This window comes from Pan troglodytes, chromosome 7 (assembly GCF_028858775.2).
Source record: "Pan troglodytes isolate AG18354 chromosome 7, NHGRI_mPanTro3-v2.0_pri, whole genome shotgun sequence".
Classification (NCBI taxonomy): Eukaryota; Metazoa; Chordata; class Mammalia; order Primates; family Hominidae; genus Pan; species Pan troglodytes.
This window is the reverse complement of record NC_072405.2, coordinates 34,909,713-34,929,181: the sequence shown is the minus strand read 5'-3', so window position 1 is coordinate 34,929,181 and position 19,469 is coordinate 34,909,713. Positions and strand designations below refer to the sequence as shown.

At 45.8% G+C, this 19,469-nt stretch overlaps 1 protein-coding gene across 2 annotated transcripts in view; it reads right to left on the bottom strand.

Moving 5' to 3' along the window:
- The window catches only part of DPYSL2 (dihydropyrimidinase like 2), a 140,954-nt gene that overhangs the window by 79,120 nt on the left and 42,365 nt on the right, over positions 1–19,469 (bottom strand). The window contains exon 1 of one of the 2 annotated variants that reach the window (XM_001161649.8): positions 318–554. The exons of the other annotated variant lie outside the window; for it this stretch is intronic. Coding sequence (XP_001161649.2) covers positions 318–356 — 39 coding nt within the window. The 5' untranslated portion in view covers positions 357–554. Of the gene's footprint in view, positions 1–317; positions 555–19,469 lie in introns of those variants that run through there. 2 annotated transcript variants of the gene reach the window in all.

The following is a 19,469-nucleotide window of genomic DNA, read 5'->3' as shown; positions in this document are numbered from 1 at the left end:
ATTTGCTTGCACCCTGCAGGCCGACGCTGCAGCATCTCTCACTGACAATAAAAGATAGACCGGGTCTGGCGCGCTACCTAAGGCTACCTTCGTGCACTCGCGCTCCTGTTTAATGCCTTGCAAACGATGCGACTTCTAATCCTGGATCACTGCATCTCCCACAACCACCACCACCATCACCATCGCCTCCGTTAGCAACAGAAAGGAAAAAAAAAGTTCGGTCCCTCTCCTTTCCCCTCCTTTTTAAAAATTCCTTAGACCTTCTGTGCTACAAAAGGTGGCTGGCCGACCGCAGATTTCCCAAGTACCAAACTCACCGTGATGCGTGGAATATTTTTCTTCCCCTGATAAGACATCTCTCTCCTGGGAAAAAATTAATTTCAAGAGGGCAGCTTTAAGGCAAAAATTGCCGGGAAGGGGACTTGGGTTTTTTTTGTTTTGTTTTGTTTTTTTCCTTTGCAAGATTGAAAAAGGTGCAACCGCTTCGCTGGTCTTGCTATTAGGAAATTTCAAGAACGTAACGGATGAATGCAATCCTCTGTCTCTCTTTCTTCCTCTCCTCCAACACAGCCCCAGCTAGGGCGGAAAAAAAAGAGAGAGAGAGAGAGAGAGAGAAGGAGAGAGAGAAACAGGAGGGAAGGGGGTGGAAATAAACTACAGCAATAAAAGCCTCGGTTCAAGTCGGCCACCGTGGCGCATGCGCCGCCAGCCACTCCCTTTCCTCTCAGGCAAAAGCCATCCGCTTCGAGAGAGACGAGCAGCGATTGGCCGCGATCCTGGGATATGCAAATTTAGGCCGGTGGGGCGGGGCGCGGCGCGAGAGCGCGAAATGCGGCAGTGAGCAGCCGGGGGCGGCAGGCGGTGCGAGCGCCCGCGCTGGGAGCGCGCCTTTCGCGCGCTTTCTTCGGGCCGGGGCGGTGGGGACCGGGTTTGGCGGCGGCCCCAGGCGCGGCCTGGGCCACGCGGGGACAATGGAGGGGTGGTCGTCGCGGCCGGGGGGAGGGGCGGGACCCCGAGACGGCGGGGCTTCGGGGCCGCACGCACTCGCCTGCGCGCGCCCCGGTCCCTGCCCGCCTGCGCGCCAATCCGCGGAGGCCGCCGCGGCAGCCCCGCGTGGGGTGACTGCGCCGAGCCAATGGCTTCGCTGGCGGCGAGCGCGCGACTGCACCGCCGGCCGGCGCCGCGCAGCCCGGGAGGGCTCCCGGGCCCTCCTCCCCCGCCGTTGCTGGCGCTGAGCTCGCCTGGCCCCCGCCCTGGCGCGGCTGAGGACTGGAACGGCGGCGGGCGGGAACCCGGCGGGGAGGGCCCGGGCACGCCCGGCCCCGGAGAGGGCGGCTGCTTCCCGGGAGCGTCCGGGCCCGGCTCCTGGGGGCGGGGAATGGGCGCGGGCCGAGGGGAGGCTGCAGAGACGGGATCTGGCCCGCGTGGAGGCGCCGGGCTGCAGGAAATGAGAGCCCTGAGGAAACCCTTCCAACTCCGAGCCGGGAAGGAGGCATCCGGGGAAGGCTGCGGGGTATGGGAAACCCCGCCCTGAAACATCCTTTTGTGCCTTCCGGCCGCGAGGAACTTAGTAGGGCGGAGGAATGGGGAGCAGCCGCAGCCCGCCGAGGCCGATGTGGCGCGATCTGGGCTCTGTGCGCCCGCTTTACAGTCACGCCCACCTCGGCCCCCTGAGGGGTGCGTGGGGGCGCAGCGCATTTCGCTGGTGCCTGCAGCGCTGTCGGGGGCAGCTGCTGCGATCCCAGCGCCCCGGGGTCCTGAGGGTTTACAGTGCCAATGGATGGGACCCACACCGCACCGTGGGGCGGAGAGGAGGAGATGAGCTGTGGAGGAGCAAGAAAGGAAGAGTTTATATCCCACAGGAAAGGGAAACTGAGTCTTGGGGAAAACCTACTGAATCGGAGTTAAAATCAAGAGTGTCCTGACTGCCCAGGCAGAGCCTTGTCACATTAAACGGCACTCAAAGCCCCTTCGTGGCCCTAGCAATTGAGCAGGCCTGGGACCCCTTAGCTTTGCCTGTCCAAGCCATGCTGGGATGCTCTAACTTCAGGGTCCGTGGGAAAGAAAAACGCTGATCCAGTTGATCCTCAGGAATCTACCGAGGCCAACCCCCGTGGGAGGTTGCCCTGGCAGGTACAATAACTAAAACATCTGGACCAGCCCTCGTAGCTCTGGGGCTTCTTAAAACATCTGGACCAGCCCTCGTAGCTCTGGGGCTTCTCTGCTTGAGGTCAAAGGATACATAGAATCCCTACGTAATCATGGGCAGGGGGGTGGGGGAAGAAAGAGTATGTAATTGGCTCACACCTGCTCAGCAAAGCTTAGCTAGATAAATACGGAATAATTCGAGCTGCTGTGGGCCTGACTTCCAATCTTTCTGCCCTTCACCACCTTAGCCACTTTAGGGGAATGTCTGTCCTTCCAGACTCAGAGAAGGTGTAAAATTCTCCTTTTCACTCCTATATCTCTAAAAATCTGAAGTCCCAGAAAGGAGCCGTAGGGCACGCACAAAGTTTCACCGCTGGTTAATTCATTCAAGTTCAATTTAGCTGTGCATCTGAAAGAGAAAGTGAAGCACTTCCCCCTCCAGGAATCTGATATGCCGCAAGCAAGGTGAGATGATGTCGGCAAGTATTGCTGTCAACCGGTAATGGTTAAAGTCACGAGTCTGAGAAAGCTTAAAATAAGCCTTTCTACTTGGCCTCTCTCTCTACTTGTGAAAAACCAACAGTCAGTCCCAGCTTTGCGGAGGACAGGGCAGTGGAGAGGAGTGTCCTATTAGCTCACAAAAATACTACTTGGCAAGGGAGTAAATAACGAGACTCAAATTAATTTAAAACAAAGTAACCTATAATTATATTGTTTGTATTCTTGTTGTATTCCCTACCCCCGTCCCCGTTGTTTGAGCTTAATGGGTTTAAATATATCTTGTTATTTACCAGTTTACCATAGAATCGTTTGTTTTGTAATAAAAGCTTCCAAGAGCTTGTGTCTGTCTCATTGGCTTCAATTGTATAGCCATTGCTATGAGGTTCTTAGTCCATAATAACTGACGTTTCCACTCGTAAATATCCCAAAATGTAAGGTATAAACTGATTTGTCTGTTCTGACTAGAGCCTGAGAGAGTATTTGGCACATAAAAGATACCAAACAAATGGTTTAAATTGACCGAGGAAGAGAACTGTCTGCAACCTGCATTTCTTACCATATTTACCGTTCAACGCAATGAGGAAAAGTAAAAAAGGGCCGAGGAGAATCTTCCACCTGCTTTGCACTGATGAAGGTGAAAAAAAAAAACAAAAAACCACAGGTAAACAGGCCTCACACTTATACTTCAGAGATCCTTGTAAAAATAAATGAGAGGCTGGGCACAGTGGCTCACACCTGTAATCCCGCACTTTGGGATGCCAAGGCAGGCAGATCAGTTGAGCCCAGGAGTTGGAGACCAGCCTCAGCAACATGGAGAAACCCCGTCTCTACAAAAAATACAAATATTAGAGACTAGGCTGGCCAACATGGTGAAACCCCGTCTGTACTAAAAATGCAAAAATCAGACGGGCATGGTGGCTGGGGCCTGTAATCCCAGCCATTCGGGAGGCTGAGGCAGGAGAATCACTTGAATCGGGGAGGCGGAGGTTGCAGTGAGCCAAGATAGTGCCATTGCACTTCAGCCTGGGCAACAAGAGCGAAACTCCATCTCAAAAAAACAAAAACAAAATAAATTAGCTGAGTGTGGTGGTGGGCACCTGTGGTCCCAGCTACTGGGGGCAGGGAAAGGTTGGGGCTGAGGCAGAAAGATCAGTTGAGGCTGGGAGGCCAAGGCTGTAATAAGCCATGATCGTGCCACTGCACTCCAGCTTGGGTGACAGAGTGAGACCTTGTCTAAATAAATAAATAGTTTCTTATACTTTCTGTAGGAAAACACTCAATGAAAATTTCCTGTAAAATTATGAATCATTATTTGTGAATCTAATATTCGTACCCTTTGTCAGGCATGACTTTTCTGAATTTTTAAACATTAAATTCATGCCAAACATGAGAAAGCAATGTAAAATTGCCTGTTCCGCAATCACAGCCCCTTCCCAAACCTCTACTTTCCCATACTTTTCTCCCAGCACCATAAAAGAGCCAGATGCAGTAACTAAATTAGAAAATGGTTTAGTGAAATGGTAACATCCCGGGCATTCTGCATGGTGTGCAGGAAGGGAGGATCTGCCTGAGCAGATCCATGAGTGGGAAGAATGCATTTTAACCAGGTGCTGTATCAGAGTCTGATCCCTGTCTTTTCCGAAGCTTCAACTCCCCACCCTGAACACCTACTGTGTCCCCATGCTCAATGGGTGCACGCACACAGTGTCAGAGCAAACTTCTCACTGCCCCTGAAAACAGTGTGCCCTCCCTAATCTACATCTTGCCCTAAGCCGTTCTTTTCCCCTCCCTCCCTCTAAAACAACTGAAATGTTACCTTGTCTATGAAGTTTTCCCCATCCTACCCCCACAGCCTTAAGCACTCCTTCCTGTGTTCAGCTCTACTATAACACCATCACTCTATAATGACTTGCACATTTCTTCCATCAGGCCATGACTCCTAGAAGCAAAGAGCCCCCTCTTCTCCCAGCTACCAGCACACTGCCTTGTCTCTGGCAGGTGCCCTTAACATTTGGTGCATAAATAAGTGCCATCATTGCTATGACGACGACAAAGGTTCTTGCACCAAGGTGAGTTTTAATGTAAAAAAAAAAAAAAAAAAAAAAAAGCCCCAACGCAAGCAAGCCTTTCCCTTAGGACTATCACTTTTTTTTTGGTTTTTTTTTTTTTTTTTTTTTTTTTTTTTTGAGGTGGAGTCTCACTCTGTCACAGCGCCCAGGCTGGAGTGCAGTTGCATGATCTTTGCTCACTGCAACCTCTGCCTCCCAGGTTAAAGTGATTCTCCTGCCTCAGCCTCCCGAGTAGCTGGGATTACAGGTGCCCACCACCACGCCCAGGTAATTTTTTTTTTTTTTTTTTTTTTTTTTTGAGACAGAGTCTTGCTCTGTTGCCCCAGGCTGTAGTGCAGTGGCGCAATCTCGGCTCACTGCAAGCTCCGCCTTCTGGGTTCACGCCATTCTCCTGCCTCAGCCTCTGAGTAGCTGGGACTACAGGAGCCTACCACCACGCCCAGCTAATTTTTTGTATTTTTTAGTAGAGACAGGGTTTCACCGTGTTTGCCAGGATGGTCTCGATCTCCTGACCTCGTGATCCGCCCACCTCAGCCCCCCAAAGTGCTGGGATTACAGGCGCGAGCCACCGCACCCGGCCACGCCCAGGTACTTTTTGTATTATTAGTAGAGATGGCGGTTTCACCATATTGGCCAGGCTGGTCTCAAACTCCTGACCTCAGGATCTGCTTGCCTCGGCCTCCCAAAGTTCTGGGATTACAGGCGTGAGCCACCACACCCAGTCAGGAATATCACTTTGCCGGGCCTTCCCTCTTGGCAGCCTCCCCTTCTCCAAGCCCCTGAAACTCCAGGAGGACCTAATGTTATTATTAACAGCTTATTATTCTCTGCGGGGCTGTAGCTGCCTAGATTTTAAGCTCCGCCTCCACTAACAAAACTGCTGTGTATCAGCAAGCCTGGTAGAACACGGAGACAGCACCCAATCCTAAAATGAAGGTCGAAGTCATACAAGGTGTCTCTAGTAATTTTTTCTCAATTTCTGAAACTGTCCTTCACTCCATCCTCCCATTATTCTTTGTACATCCCTGTGTGATCCCATTCATCGCAGTAAACCACCTACACAATACAATCCTCACCGACACCATAACTAGGTGAGTGTGATTTTTCTTCCATTCAAGGTTTGAGCTCACAGGGAAGAAAAATTCTTTCGAAAGTCTTACTCATTCCTGGCCAGGCGCAGTAGCTCATGCCTGTAATCCCAACACTTGGGAGGCTGAAGTGGGCGGATCACCTGAGATCAGGAGTTCGAGACCATCCTGGCCAACATGGAGAAACCCCATCTCTACTAAAAATACAAAAACTAGCTGGGCGTGGTAGGGGACGCCTGTAATCCCAGCTACTCAGGAGGCTGAGGCTGGAAAATCACTTGAACCTGGGAAACGGAGGTTGCAGTGAGCCGAGATTGCGCCACTGCACTCCAGCTTGGGTGAAAGAGCGAGATTCCTTCTCAAAAACAAACAAAAAAGTCTTACTCATTCCTTATCCTTACAGAGGGCCTGACAAGGCTGGGGGCTCAAGCAGGACTGAATGCAGGGAGGGAGGTATGAGTGGAGGCACCCAGCCAGCCCTTTGCACATGTTTGCATCATCCAAACTGCAGGGAAGTGGGGCTGGGGAGATGCAGACATAACTCCAGTGCCTCGGGCGGCTGTGCTGCTCTCAGTTCCTCAGCATCTGCCCGGAACGTGTTCCTTCCCTGACTAGCCCACTGCTGCTCTTGGTTTCATGTTCCCCTTTGGGGAGCTAGAGTAGCCATTTCTGCTTCTGTGGCGCCCTGGGTCTCTGCGTTAGTGCAATGTTCAGAATTTCACAGAGTAGGGGAACTCCAGAGCAGAAACTGCTGACAAAACAGAGCCCAGAGGTGGCAAAGAAAATCCCCAATGCCCAGAGTGCTGCAATTGGATGCCAAGGGCTGTGGCCTCTAACGCAGCCTGCAGAGAAGGTTGAAATAAATGCGGCAGTAAAGAGAAGGTACTGGAATCCTTCTTTGCCAAAAACAAAGGGCATTGACTAGGACACTTGAGCTGGAAGTGATGCCTTCTTCACTGCAGATGGAATCAGGCAATGACGATCATTTTCTTTGTGTGTGGAGCTCTGAAGGGTCAGAGACTGCGGATTGGATCGGAACCTGCCCACTGCCTTCCCCTGTGGCTGCATCCTTTTAGCAGCGGTGACGGTGGTGACAAATGAGGGTCAGCAGTGACTGGCCCTCTGAAACAGATGCTGCTTTGGCTAGAACTGTACAGACTGCCGGCCAGCATGGGGGCTCTGCTAGGATTCTGAGGACACATCCTCCCTGCAGGAAGACAAGAAGCTCATCTGTCCAAATCCTGCTGGACAAGAGGGCACAGAGGAAGCATGCACTTCACAGAATCTAGTCGACTCGGGCTTTCTCTTATCCCCAGTTAGCGCACACACCTCCTGAAGAACTCCTGCAATGTCCACCCTGCACCTCATTCTCTGGGTGGCTACAGATTTTCCCTGGGGTCTTTCTATCCCTGATGGGGACAAAGGGCACCTAGCTCAGCCATTGTGCCTCAGGCCTGCCCTCTGGTGGCGAACAAAGAGTGTGCACGTGGTCCCCTGCGTGCTGGTCTCCAAGCCAGGGCAGGGCCTTGGAGATCACTTGTTTCCGTTGGTGTGCCCAAGTACTCCCCTCCATCAGAATCACCCTGGGCCCCAGCTCAGACATCCTGAACAGAATATCCAGAGGTAAGGTCCAGGAAGGTTTTTAAACTAGTCTACTTCTGGACACTTAGCGACAGATCCAGCCCACTCCACCCTCTATTTATAGAAGGAGGAAAACATGGACTAGGAGGAAGGGCTCACTCCCTACCTAGTGAGGGCTGCACTCACCACAGGGCATCACTGGTCTGCTCTTTGTCCAGGGGGAACATTATGAAAGAGTGGTAAATATTATCACTCTCATTCCACTTGTCTGCCTTCTGGAAACAGTACAATCTTCTAAAATATAGTTATGTTGTCAGTGAGGAGGAAATTAACATGTATTGAGCACCTACCATGCTCTAAGCATAGCACTGAGTGCTTTAAATACATCTGCTTTAATCTTCTCCAAAATCCTACTGGGTAAATCTTCAGATCCTCATTTTATAGACGAGGAGATAAAAGCACAAAGAAACCTCTTGTTCCAGGCCCAGATTCTAATTTGGGTCTGTGTGACCCCAAAGCCCAAGGGGCTAGTTCTTTTTTTTTTTTTTTTTTTTTTTTTTTTTTTTTTCCTTTTCTAAGACTGAGTCTCACTCTGTTGTCCAGACTGGAGTGCAGTGGCGTGATCTCAGCTCACTGCAACCTCTGCCTCCTGGGTTCAAGTGATTCTCATGCCTCAGCCTGTCGAGTAGCTGGGATTACAGGTGCCCACCACACCTGGCTAATTTTTGTATTTTTAGTAGAGATGGGGTTTCACTATGTTGGCCAGGCTGGTCTCAAACTCCTGACCTCGTGATCTGCCCGCTTCAGCCTCCCAGTGTTGGGATTACAGGCATGAGCCCCCGCGCCTGGCCAAGGCTAGTTCTTTTAATGGTAAGGTACTTGTTTAGTAGAAACTGGGACCGACCTTGTGCAAGAGGTGGGCACAGGTGATCGGCTGTCTTTCTTTACTCCTTCCACTGTCCCCAGTCCACATTCCTTAGATGTTTCCCCTTCTCCCGAAATCAATTCTCCATCTCTTTCTTTCCTCACAACCCAGTGTAACTCAGTTTCACTCAGTGGCTCTGGCCCTTCCCTCATAGGAAACATGACAGACGAACATAAAGGTTTAAATGAATGATAAATGCTCAGTGTGCTACTCCTCTGCTGAAAAGAGAAGACCCTAGTTAGTAGAATTTCAGACACCAAGCCAGGCTGCTTGCATAAATAAAATGCAAACTGTTTATCAAGTCTGCTGCGTGTGATCTTGCCCTTCTTTTTTAAATTTTTTACTTTTATTTTTAGTAGAGACAAGAGTCTCACTATGTTACCCATGTTGGTCTCAAACTCCTGGCCTCAACTGATCCTCCCAAAGTGCTCAGATTACAGGTGTGAGCCACCGCGCCCGACTGATCTTACCCTCCTGTTCCTTTCCAGCTTCATCCTGTGTTACGTCCCCAAGCTCTCTCGTGCCATAGCACACTGATGTCCTTCCTTTCCCTGCAATGGCCCTTGGTGGCTGCTGTTCTCTCTTCTCCCATCTCTCCTTCTTGCCCATGCATCCCTGCTTCAGGGAGGCCCTCCATGACCTTCCTCCTGATGCCAGCCCATGTACTCCTACTCTTCCTTGTCTCAGCACTGTCTCTTTAATAGCAACAATTATAATTTGGAAGTATTTTTGTGCATTTGTTTACTTGAGTATTTCCAGTCTGTCTCTACTTCTCAATTGCAAAGCCCCTAAACCAACTAGTCCTCCACTCCACCTTACAGTGACCGCACAACACTCAACAAACAAGAGTTAAATGACAAATGAACAGGAGAACCTTTCTAAAGACACCTGTTCTTCAGCCCAGGTGACCGAGGCTTCATCTTCCACCTGTTGCCTCCCAGATATGCACCTGCCGTTCTCTAATCCTGATTCATCCCAGGATTTGGGTGATTCTTTGGTTTTTGTTTTTTTTTTTTTTTTTTTTTTTTTTTTGGAGATAGGGTCTTGCCCTGTCACCCAGGCTAGAGTGCAGTGGCATGAGCATAGCTCACTGCAGCCTCAAACTCCTAGGCTCAAGCGATCTGCCTCAGCCTCCCACATAACTGGGACTACAGGCATGCATCACCATGCCTGGCTAAGTCTTTTTATCTTTTGTGTAGACAGGGTCTTGCTATGTTGCCCAAGCTGGTCTGGAACTCTTGGGCTCGAGCAATCCTCCTGTCTTGGCCTCCCAAAGCAGTGGGATTACAATTGGGGGCCCTCACGCCTAGACTTCACCCCAGGTTTTTAAAAGACCAGATGGTGAGGATTCACCTCACTGGATAAGGTCTCATGGCCTAGGTTCTAATGATCCATGGCAGAGCGAGCAGATTCCTTTTCTACTGGGATCTGTCCTTGGGAAGCATCAAGCCTCACATTCACAAAGCTCAGCTGTGCCTGGAGGTCCAATCATGATAACTGCAGCCGGGTTCCTCTTTTCAATCCCGCACTTCAGGCTTGTACTTACCACAGCCAGAAAACACCGCAGATCTCCCTCAACTGGGCCCTCCTTGATTCAGAATCTGTGTCGATTCTGAAAACGGCCAAGCAAAAGGGGTAACTATGAACTCTGAAAGTGTAAATAACATTTCAGGAGTTTTCATCTCTTAAAAGAATCCGCTACGATCAATGTACTGAAAACTGCTCACTCATCCAAAAACACGCCATGGTTCTTAGCCATTTGTCCATTTCGGTTCCCTAGAGGCCGCTTTGGGGTAATTTATTAGCTTAGTCTGTGAATGCTTGAAAGTAGTCCATTTGGATATTGTAAAGATTTAACAAAATTCTGACCTTTCCTGTAAATTAATTGGTCCTCTTTCTGCCCTCCTTACTCCCCCACCCTGTTTGTTTTCAAGGAGTGAGAATTTATTACTGACCTTGTGTGCCAGCTCTCAGGAGACCAAGGGGGATCAGGAGATGTTTACACTATTCCCTAACCACTTCTGTGGGAGCAGCCACAGAACACTCATACTGCATTAAAGATTGGGACAAAAAGAAGTCATGATATCAAAAAGACACCTGCACTCATATGTTTATTGCAGCACAAGTCACAATTGCAAAAATATGGAACCAGCCTAAGTGCCCACTGACCAATGAGTGGATAAAGAAACTGTGGTACATATACACCTTGGAATACTACTCAGCCATAAAACAGAATGATAAAGAATGATATAATATCTTTTGCAGTAACTTGGGTGGAGCTGGAAGCCATTATTCTAAGTGAAGTAACACAAGAGTGGAAAACCAAACACTGTATGTTCTCACTTATAAGAGGGAGCTAAGCTATGAATACACAAAGGCATGCAGAGTGATATAATGGACTTTGGAGACTCAGAAGAGGGAGGGTGGGAATGGGGCTAGGCATAAAAAAAAACTACACATTAGGTACAATGTACACTCCTTGGGTGACGGGTGCATTAAAATTTCAGACTTCACCACTATACAATTCATCTATGTAACCAAAAACCACTTGTATCCCAAAAGCTATTGAAATTAAAAAAAAAAAATTCTTTTAAAAAGAAGCTGGGACAGATCACTCCAGAAGAGCTTCCCCCAAAGACTTCCCACTGGTCCTTGATCTGGCCACCCTCTCACGCCTCTCAGCAGCTGTCACCACCTTTGCCATGCTTCCTGGGTCATCCTCAATCGTGTTCTCATGAGCTCAGCCTGGCTGGAGAGCCCAGTGCTGAATGAGGAATCACAAATGGAATAAGGATTTGTAGCAGAGCATCACACACACCCCTCTTTTCTCCTTCCCTAGGTCTCACAGGAAGAGGTCAGCCCATTCAAGGATTATTCCCAAATCCATGCTGTTTCCCACCCCGGCCTGCTCCCAGATCTCAAAGTCTTCCTCTCCACCTCTCAGTCCCTTGAGCTTGGAAACCTCCTCCAGCCGTTCCCATCTCCCTGACCCTGTGCTCCTCACCACGATTGCCCTGCCTTGCTGTTCCTACACGGTTAAGCTTCAGGAATGGGTAGCGTACACTCCTGGCCTCCACTTCCTCAACTTCCACTCCCATTTGCTTCTCAACCCACTACAGTTGGCCTCTTCGCCTGACTCCATTAGAAAAGCTTGGGCAAACAGCATGCTAATTGGAAGCTAATGCGCACTTTGTGATCTTTATTTTAACTGAGCTCATTGTGATACTTAACATTATTGCCTCTACCTTTTTTCTTCCAAATTCCCCTCCCTCGCTTCTGTGATGCCTTTTTTTCTGGCTCTTTTCACGCTTTTATGACTCTTCTTTCTAAACATTCATTGAGTTCCTCTTACCCAGTCTTAAATATCAATGATCCCTTAGGTTGTCTCCTAAGCCTCTTTCTCTGTCATGGTTTCAACAACTAACTAAAGGTTTCTAACTTCCAAAGCTTATTCCTGACTCTTTCCACACTTCATTCATTCATTCATTCATTCATTCATTCATCCATTCACTCATCCAGCAAGGTTACATTAAGTGCCTTCTATGTGCCAAGGGATATGATAGTAAAAAAACCTACAACACCTCTGCCCTCATGGAAGTTACCTTCTACAAGGGGGTAGCCATTTAATTAATGGGGAAAGAAACAAATACAAAGGATAACTTCAGACTGTGGTCAGTGCCATCAAGGAAATAAACAGAGGATAGAGAGGTGGAAAGGCACTTTAAACAGAGTGGTCTAGGAAGGTCTAGGAAGGGGAGCTGACATTTAGGTAGAGATTTAGTCCCAAGAGCAAAAATCTGACTTTGCCTCTGGAGGGAAAATTCTGGACTTAGCCTCAGGCAGCAGAGTTCTAGACTTAGCCTCTGGAGGAAGTAGCAGAACGTGGTGTCTGGGAGCTAAGTTCAGGACTTCATGTCTGGAAAAAGGATATTGGGGCTTCAATTCAATTTTTGCAGCAAAGTTTCTGACTCAATGTGTTAATTAAAAGGGAAGACTTAGTCTTTGGACAAAGATGAGAAGGAGGAAGCCATCTGGGAGAAGAGAGTTTATGTAAGAGAAAACAAAAACATGGGAAGACTGAGATTAGGATGAGGTGGAGTGTTTTGGGAACAGAAAGGAGTCTAGTGTGACTGGAGAACTGTGAGCAAGAGAGAGTGATAGACATGAGCGTGGCCCTTTAAAAACCGTGCCACAAATTCTTTGGCATCCTCCTAATGAAAGGTGGGGTCTACATGCCCTCCCTTTGAATTCGGGTGGGCTTCTGGCTGCTTTAACAAGTAGAGTATGACAGAAGAGATGCCTCCCAAGGACAGGTCACAGAAAGCATGGTCTGAGTTCAGACACAGGTGTGGGAAATCCAGCTACCCTAACGCCACCATGCTGTAAAGAAGCTGAAGCCATGGAGAGACCAACATAGGAATTCCAGCAGAGTCCCCCCAAGCCCAGCCTTCCTGCCATGGTGCCAAGGTGACAGACGTATGAGTGAGAAAGACTCTGGAGGACTCCACCCCGGTTGTTCAAGTCACCCAAAGCCATTCAAGTTTTCCCAGATACGGCCCTAGACATTGTGGAGCAGAGACAACATATCCCTGCTCTACTGTGTTCAAATCCCTGATCCACAGGATCCATGAGCACAGTAAGAGTGTTGTTGGTCTTTGCCACTATATTTTGGGGCTATTTGTTACACAGTAACATCTGCTTTGTACAACCAAAGTTAAAGCAGCAGGCAGGGACCACATCTACAGGACTGTGGGCCATGGAAACAGATTCAGATTTTATTCTATCTTTAAAACGAAACCATTTAAGCATTCTAATCGGGAACAACAAAATCTGACCAATACTTTTTATATATTATTCCAGCTGTAGTGTGGTGGTGCAAGGGTCAAAGAGAGGCAACCAGTAAGAAGGTGAGAGTGGATTGTGGCTAGGACCAGGGCAAGGGCACTTGAGATAAATGGACAGATGTGTCATTTATGTTGGAGGCAATAATAACAGCTACCACTTTTGCAGCAATTACTGGGCCAGGCATTGTTCTCAGTGCTTTGCAAGTATTAACTCTGTTTAAGCCTCAGAATACATTTAATCCTCACAACAACTCTGTGAGGTAGAGTGGAAACAAAGTGAGATTAAGGAACTTTCCCCAGGACCCAAAACTCACACGTGGCAGAGCCAGGAATCAAGCCCTGCAGTCTGACCAGTGTGTGTCCTTCCTCTTATCCACTCTTGTTTCTGCTGCCAATAAAAGTCACTAATAGATTGGATGTGGAGTAAGCAGGAGAAAACTATCACGTGTGAACTCTAGATTTGGGGATTGAATCAAGGTGAATGGTGGTATGTAAATAAAACTATAATATCAAGTGTGAACTCTAGATTTGGAAATTGATTCAAAGTTGAATGGTGGTATATTAACGCAGGGGTCCCCAACCCCTGGACTGCAGACCAGTACCCGTCCGTGGCCTGTTAGGAACTGGGCCTCACAGTAGGAGGTGAGCAGCAAGTGAGCCAGCATTACCGCCTGAGCTCCACCTCCTGTCAGATCAGCTGGCCAGTAGATTTTCATAGGAGCTCGAACCCTACTGTGAACTGCACATGGGAGGGATATAGCTTGCATGCTCTTTATGAGAATCTGACGAAGGCCCTGATGATCTGAGGTGGGACAGTTTCATCCCAAAACCATCCCCCAGTCCCTCTTTCCATGGAAGAATGGTCTTCTATGAAACTGGTCCATGGTGCCAAAAAAGTTGGGGACTGCTGTATTAATGGATGTAAGAAAGACCAAGTGAGTAGTGGGGTGAAGTGGGAGTGTGGGATTATGGGGGAGATGATCAGGATTTCCACTCGGTTAGGGGGATGGTTTCCATTGGGGCCATGGTAATTTGAGATGCTTTTAAGATATTCAAGTGGAAATAATAAGGCACTCAAGTGAGAAGTTGGGGCTTAAGATGTGAATTTAGGAACATCCACTCATGGATGGTAATTAAGTCAAATAATTCTATGACACCAGCTGAGGAGGAGGTAAAGATGGAGAGGAGAGGGTCAGTCCTGATACCTCTGATTCAACTAAAGAAAGGGTGGTCTGCAAAGAAGACTCAGAAGGAGTGGCCAGAGAGAGGCAGAGTAGCATGTATTGGACACCAAGAATGGAGAGTACTTCAAGAAAGCAGGAGTGGTTGTCTGAGGCTGCTGAGAGGCAACTGGATATAACCACTCCCACATCCCATGGGCATCAACTCAGAAATGCCCAATGACCAACCCTAGTAGAGTCTTGCATTTCTCATACTCACCCCCCTCCCATCCCTCCCCCTGCTTCTTTCAAGGCTGCTGAGGGCAGGTAGAGGGTGAGATAATGGATGTGGCAGCAACTGTGTAGTGTAAGGTACCATTAATAACTGTGGACAGCTGCTCTCTTACAACTTCCCTTCCCCTAGCTCAATTTAAATTCTTCTTTAGACTTGGAGGCCTGACAAACACTCATCATATGATTAATGATGTTTCTTTCCGTTCTGGTTGGAAAATGGGTGGAATCAGCACTTTGTAACTGCTGGTGATTATACTTACATAGATCATACTAATGTCCACATGCACCTTTACTAAAAGGATAAAATTATACATATTGCAAAGACAGAGGATGTTAATGATTGGAAAATACCAGTAGGATATCTCCCTCTGCCCAAAAATGATGGCTGCTTACTGTTTTAATGCTTCTGTTAAAGCATAGAGATGAACCTGGTTCAAGTGAGATATTGGGTATCACCAAGACCCATTATTTCTGCTTGGGAGAGAGGAAGCCCTCGAATCCTTCACCTAGAATTTCTCATGGGGTGCAGCCCACAGAGCCTGGCTGTGAGCTGTGAGCTGTGAGCTGTGGACAAACTCATTTATGTCTGCCTTCAACATCGAGTAAATAGAGGTCCAGACCTTCCCAGACCTGCAGATAGGTGCATCCCACCAGCAGAGGGCTGCAATCATTGTAATAAAAGCTAAATGTTATCTTAAATAGAGAATAAAGTGAAAATAAATCCTTTGGGCTCTGTCTAAAAGTATTCTAAGGCTTGTCTTATTCCTCATTCTGTAAATAATCCATGGAAGGCCTGACCTGGAGAATGGAAATATACCCTGTTTTGTGAAAGTTCTAAACATGCAGCCCCTGCCACCCAGGTTCAGGCAGAGTGAGCTGCCAAGGCCGTCGGGAATGGTCACGTCTGCTCCTGATTAATTATTACACCCTGTCTTCTGCTAAACCAACTCTGCTTAGCATATCTGCATTATTTCTTTTAACAGATTATCTCCCATGGACTAGCCATGGCAGAGCTGGGATGTGAGGCAAAGGAAAGTGGAGGAAGGACTTTTGTGCAATGTTTCAGCTCAGCATAATGAGATGGGAACGTGGGCTCCAGGTGTGGTTGATGAGTTTAGGAATGAGCAGTGGGATTACTGAGACATCACAGGGGGCTCCTCCCTGCAACCCTGACTTCCTACTGAAACTTGCTGAATTTAATGCAAGCCAGAGTATAAAAGATCTTGGGGTAGTTAGAGGGAACCTTGAGAAGCATGACTTCAAACCAAGAAACCATCAAGGAAAAGATCAATAGAGCTGATGATATAGAAAATTTAAATGTCTTAATATACATAAAATTTTAAAGTAGACGATAAATTAAGAAATAAATATTTGAAACCTATGAGTTAATATCCTTAATTGTTTATGAATCATAAAGATGAACATTCCAAATTACTTAAAGAACTAAGAAAAGCACATGAACCAGCCACTCATAAAAAAAGAAATTAAATGCTCAATAAATACAAGAAAATATGTTTAACTTTACTAAAGGACAATTTTTAAAAATTGAGATCTTATATTTTAGATGTTAAATAGATGGAGGCTGAAAAGATTGAAAATACTGTACTAAGTATTAACCAAAGTGTGAAGCAATGGGCTCTCTCATTTCTTTCACAAGAATGTAAATTGGTACAATCTTTGTGGAAGGAAATATGATTAAAATTTTTAATGTGCATAATTCTTGATACAGAAGTTTCTTTTCTATAAATTTATTGTAAGGAAATAATGGGCAAATATTCATGTTTATGAATGTTCTTCATAGCACTACTAGAAATAGTTTAGGCCGGACGTGGTGGCTCACACCTGTAACCCTAGCACTTTGGGAGGCGGAGGCAAGTGGGTTGCCGGAGCTCAGGAGTTCGAGACCAGCCTGAGCAACACGGTGAAACCCCAACTCTACTAAAATACAAAAAATTAGCCAGGCATGGTGGCATGCGCTTGTAGTCCCAGTTACTCGAGAGGCTGAGGCCAGAGAATTTCTTGAACCCGGGAGGCAGAGGTTGCAGCGAGCTGAGATGGCGCCACTGCACTCCAGTCTGGGAGACAGAGCGAGACTCCGTCTCAAAAAAAAAATAAATAAATAAATAAATAGTTTTAAAAATAGTAAAAACAATGGAGAATTGTTTAAATTCATGGTTTATCTAACCATATAACTATTAATTTTTTAATGTGTGCAACATAGTATTAAATACAAAGAGCAAGATACAACAGAGTTTATACATTAGGATCCCATCTTTTTAAATTAATAGACTTTATTTTTTAGAGCAGTTTAGGTTTACAGAAAAAGAGCAGAAAGTAACAAGATTCCCATATATCCCTTTCTCCCTCCACCACAAGGCAAACACTGTTTCTCCTATTACTAATATATTAACATCTTGCATTAGTGTGATACATATGTTACAAGTGATGAGCCAATATAGTTACATTATTATTCACTGAAGTCCACAGTTTACATTAGGGCTCACTCTTGGGAGTTTGTATATTCTATGGTTTTAAAAAGGTAATAAGATGTATCCACCACCACAGTATCTTGTAGAAGAGTTTCACTGTCCTAAAAATCCCCTGTGCTCTACCTACTATTGCTCTCTTCCACTCACCCCTTCCCCAAGCCCATGGTAAACACTGATCTTTTTAGTGACTCCACAGTTTTGCCTTTGCCAGAATGTCATAGAGTTGGAATCACATTATGTAGCCTTTTCAGATAGGCTTCTTTCACTCAGCAATAAATACTTAAGGTTCCTTCATTTCTTTTAATGGCTTGTAGCTCATTTCTTTTTATCACCTAGTAATATTCCATTGTCTGAATGTACCACAGGTTGTTTATCCATTCACCTACTCAAGGACATCTTGGTCGATTTCTAGTTCTTGCAATCATGAATAAAGCTGCTATAAACATTTCTGTAGAGATTTTTGTTAGAAATAAGTTTTCATCTCCTTTGAATAAATACCAAGGAGTATGATTGCAGGATCATATGGTAAGATAATATTTAGTTTTGTAATGTACTGCCAAACTGTCTTCCAAAGTGGCTGTACCATTTTGCATCCTCACCAGCAATGAATGAGAGTTCCTGTTGCTCCACAATCTCACAAGCATTTGGTGTTAGGATGTAGAGCGACAGGAACTCTCCATTGCTGGTGAGGATGAAATGAGATGCCACTACACATGAAAATCCAGGATGAATGTTGGCCATCCTAACAGGTGTGTAGTGGTATCTCATTGTTGCTGGGTTTGTTTGTTTGTTTGTTTGTTTTAGAAAGAGTCTTCTTTGTCACCCAGGCTGGAGTGCAGTGGTGTGATCTTGGCTCACTGCAACCTCTACTTTCCAGGTTCAAATGATTCTCATGCCTCAGGCTCCTGAGTAGCTGGGATTATAGGCATGTACCACAATGCCTGGCTTTTTTTTTTTTTTTTTTTTTTTTTTGTATTTTTAGTAGAGACAGGGTTTTGCCATGTTGGCCAGGCTGGTCTCAAACTCCTGGCCTCAAATGATCCACCTAGCTCGGCTCCCAAAGTTCTGGGATTACAGGCATAAGCCACCATGCCTGTTCTAATTGTTGTTTTAATTTGCAATTCCCTGATGACATATGACACAGAGAACCTTTTCACATGCTTATTTGCCATGAGTACATCTTCTTTGGTGAGGTGTCTCTTAAGATCTTTGGCCCACTTTTTTATTGGGTGTTTGTTTTCTTGTTGTTGGGTTTTAAGAGTTCTTTGTATATTTTGGATAACAGTTCTTTACCATATGTGTGTCTTTTGCAATTTTTTTCCTCCCAGTCTCTGGCTTATCTTTTCATTCTCTTGACTGTGTCTTTCACAGAGCAGAAGTTTTTTACTTTTGAAGTAAAAGGTTTTTTACTTTTGAAGTCCAGCTTATCAATTATTTTTTTCATGGACCATGCTTTTGGTGTTGTATCTAAAAAGTCATCTTCTATGTTATATTCTAGGAGTTTTATAGATTTCCATTTTCCATTTAGGTCTATGATGTATTCTGAGTTAATTTTCCTGAAAGATGTGAGGTCTGTGTCTAGATTTATGTTTTTGCATGTGGTTGGCCCGTTGTTCCAGCATCATTTGTTGAAAAGGCTGTATTTTCAACACTGAATTGTCCTTGTTCCTTTATCAAGGATATGTCAACTATATCTGTGTGGGTCCCCTTCTGGGCTCTCTGCTCTCTTCCCTTGATCTGTTTATCTACCACACTGTCTTGGCAACTGTAGCCTTATAGTAAGTTTTGAAGTCAGATGGTATCTAATTTGTTTTTCTCCTTCAATTTCATGTTGCCCATTCTGAACTCCTTTGCTTCTCCATATAAACTTTAGATTCAGTTTGTTGATGTCTACTAACAACTTGCTGGCATTTTGATTGTATCTAATGTGTGGATCAAACCAGGAAGATCATGACAATCCATCTATCTATGAACACAAAAAATCTTTCTGTACATATATACATATTGTTAGATTTATAACTAAGTATTTTTTTGTACACAATAGTATGTTTTTAATATAAATTCTAATTGTTCATTGCTGGTATATACAAAAGCAGCTGACTTTTGTATAATAACCTTATATCCTACAATCTTGATATAATCATTTAATAGTTCCAGGAGATTTTAATGTTGTTGATTCTTTGGGATTTATTACATAGACAATTATATATAAAAATGTGTGTGCATGTATGTGTGTATATACTATATATATACACTATATATATACTATATATAGTATATATATACTATATATAGTATAGTATATAGTATATATATACTATATATAGTATAGTATATAGTATATATATACTATATATAGTATGTATATAG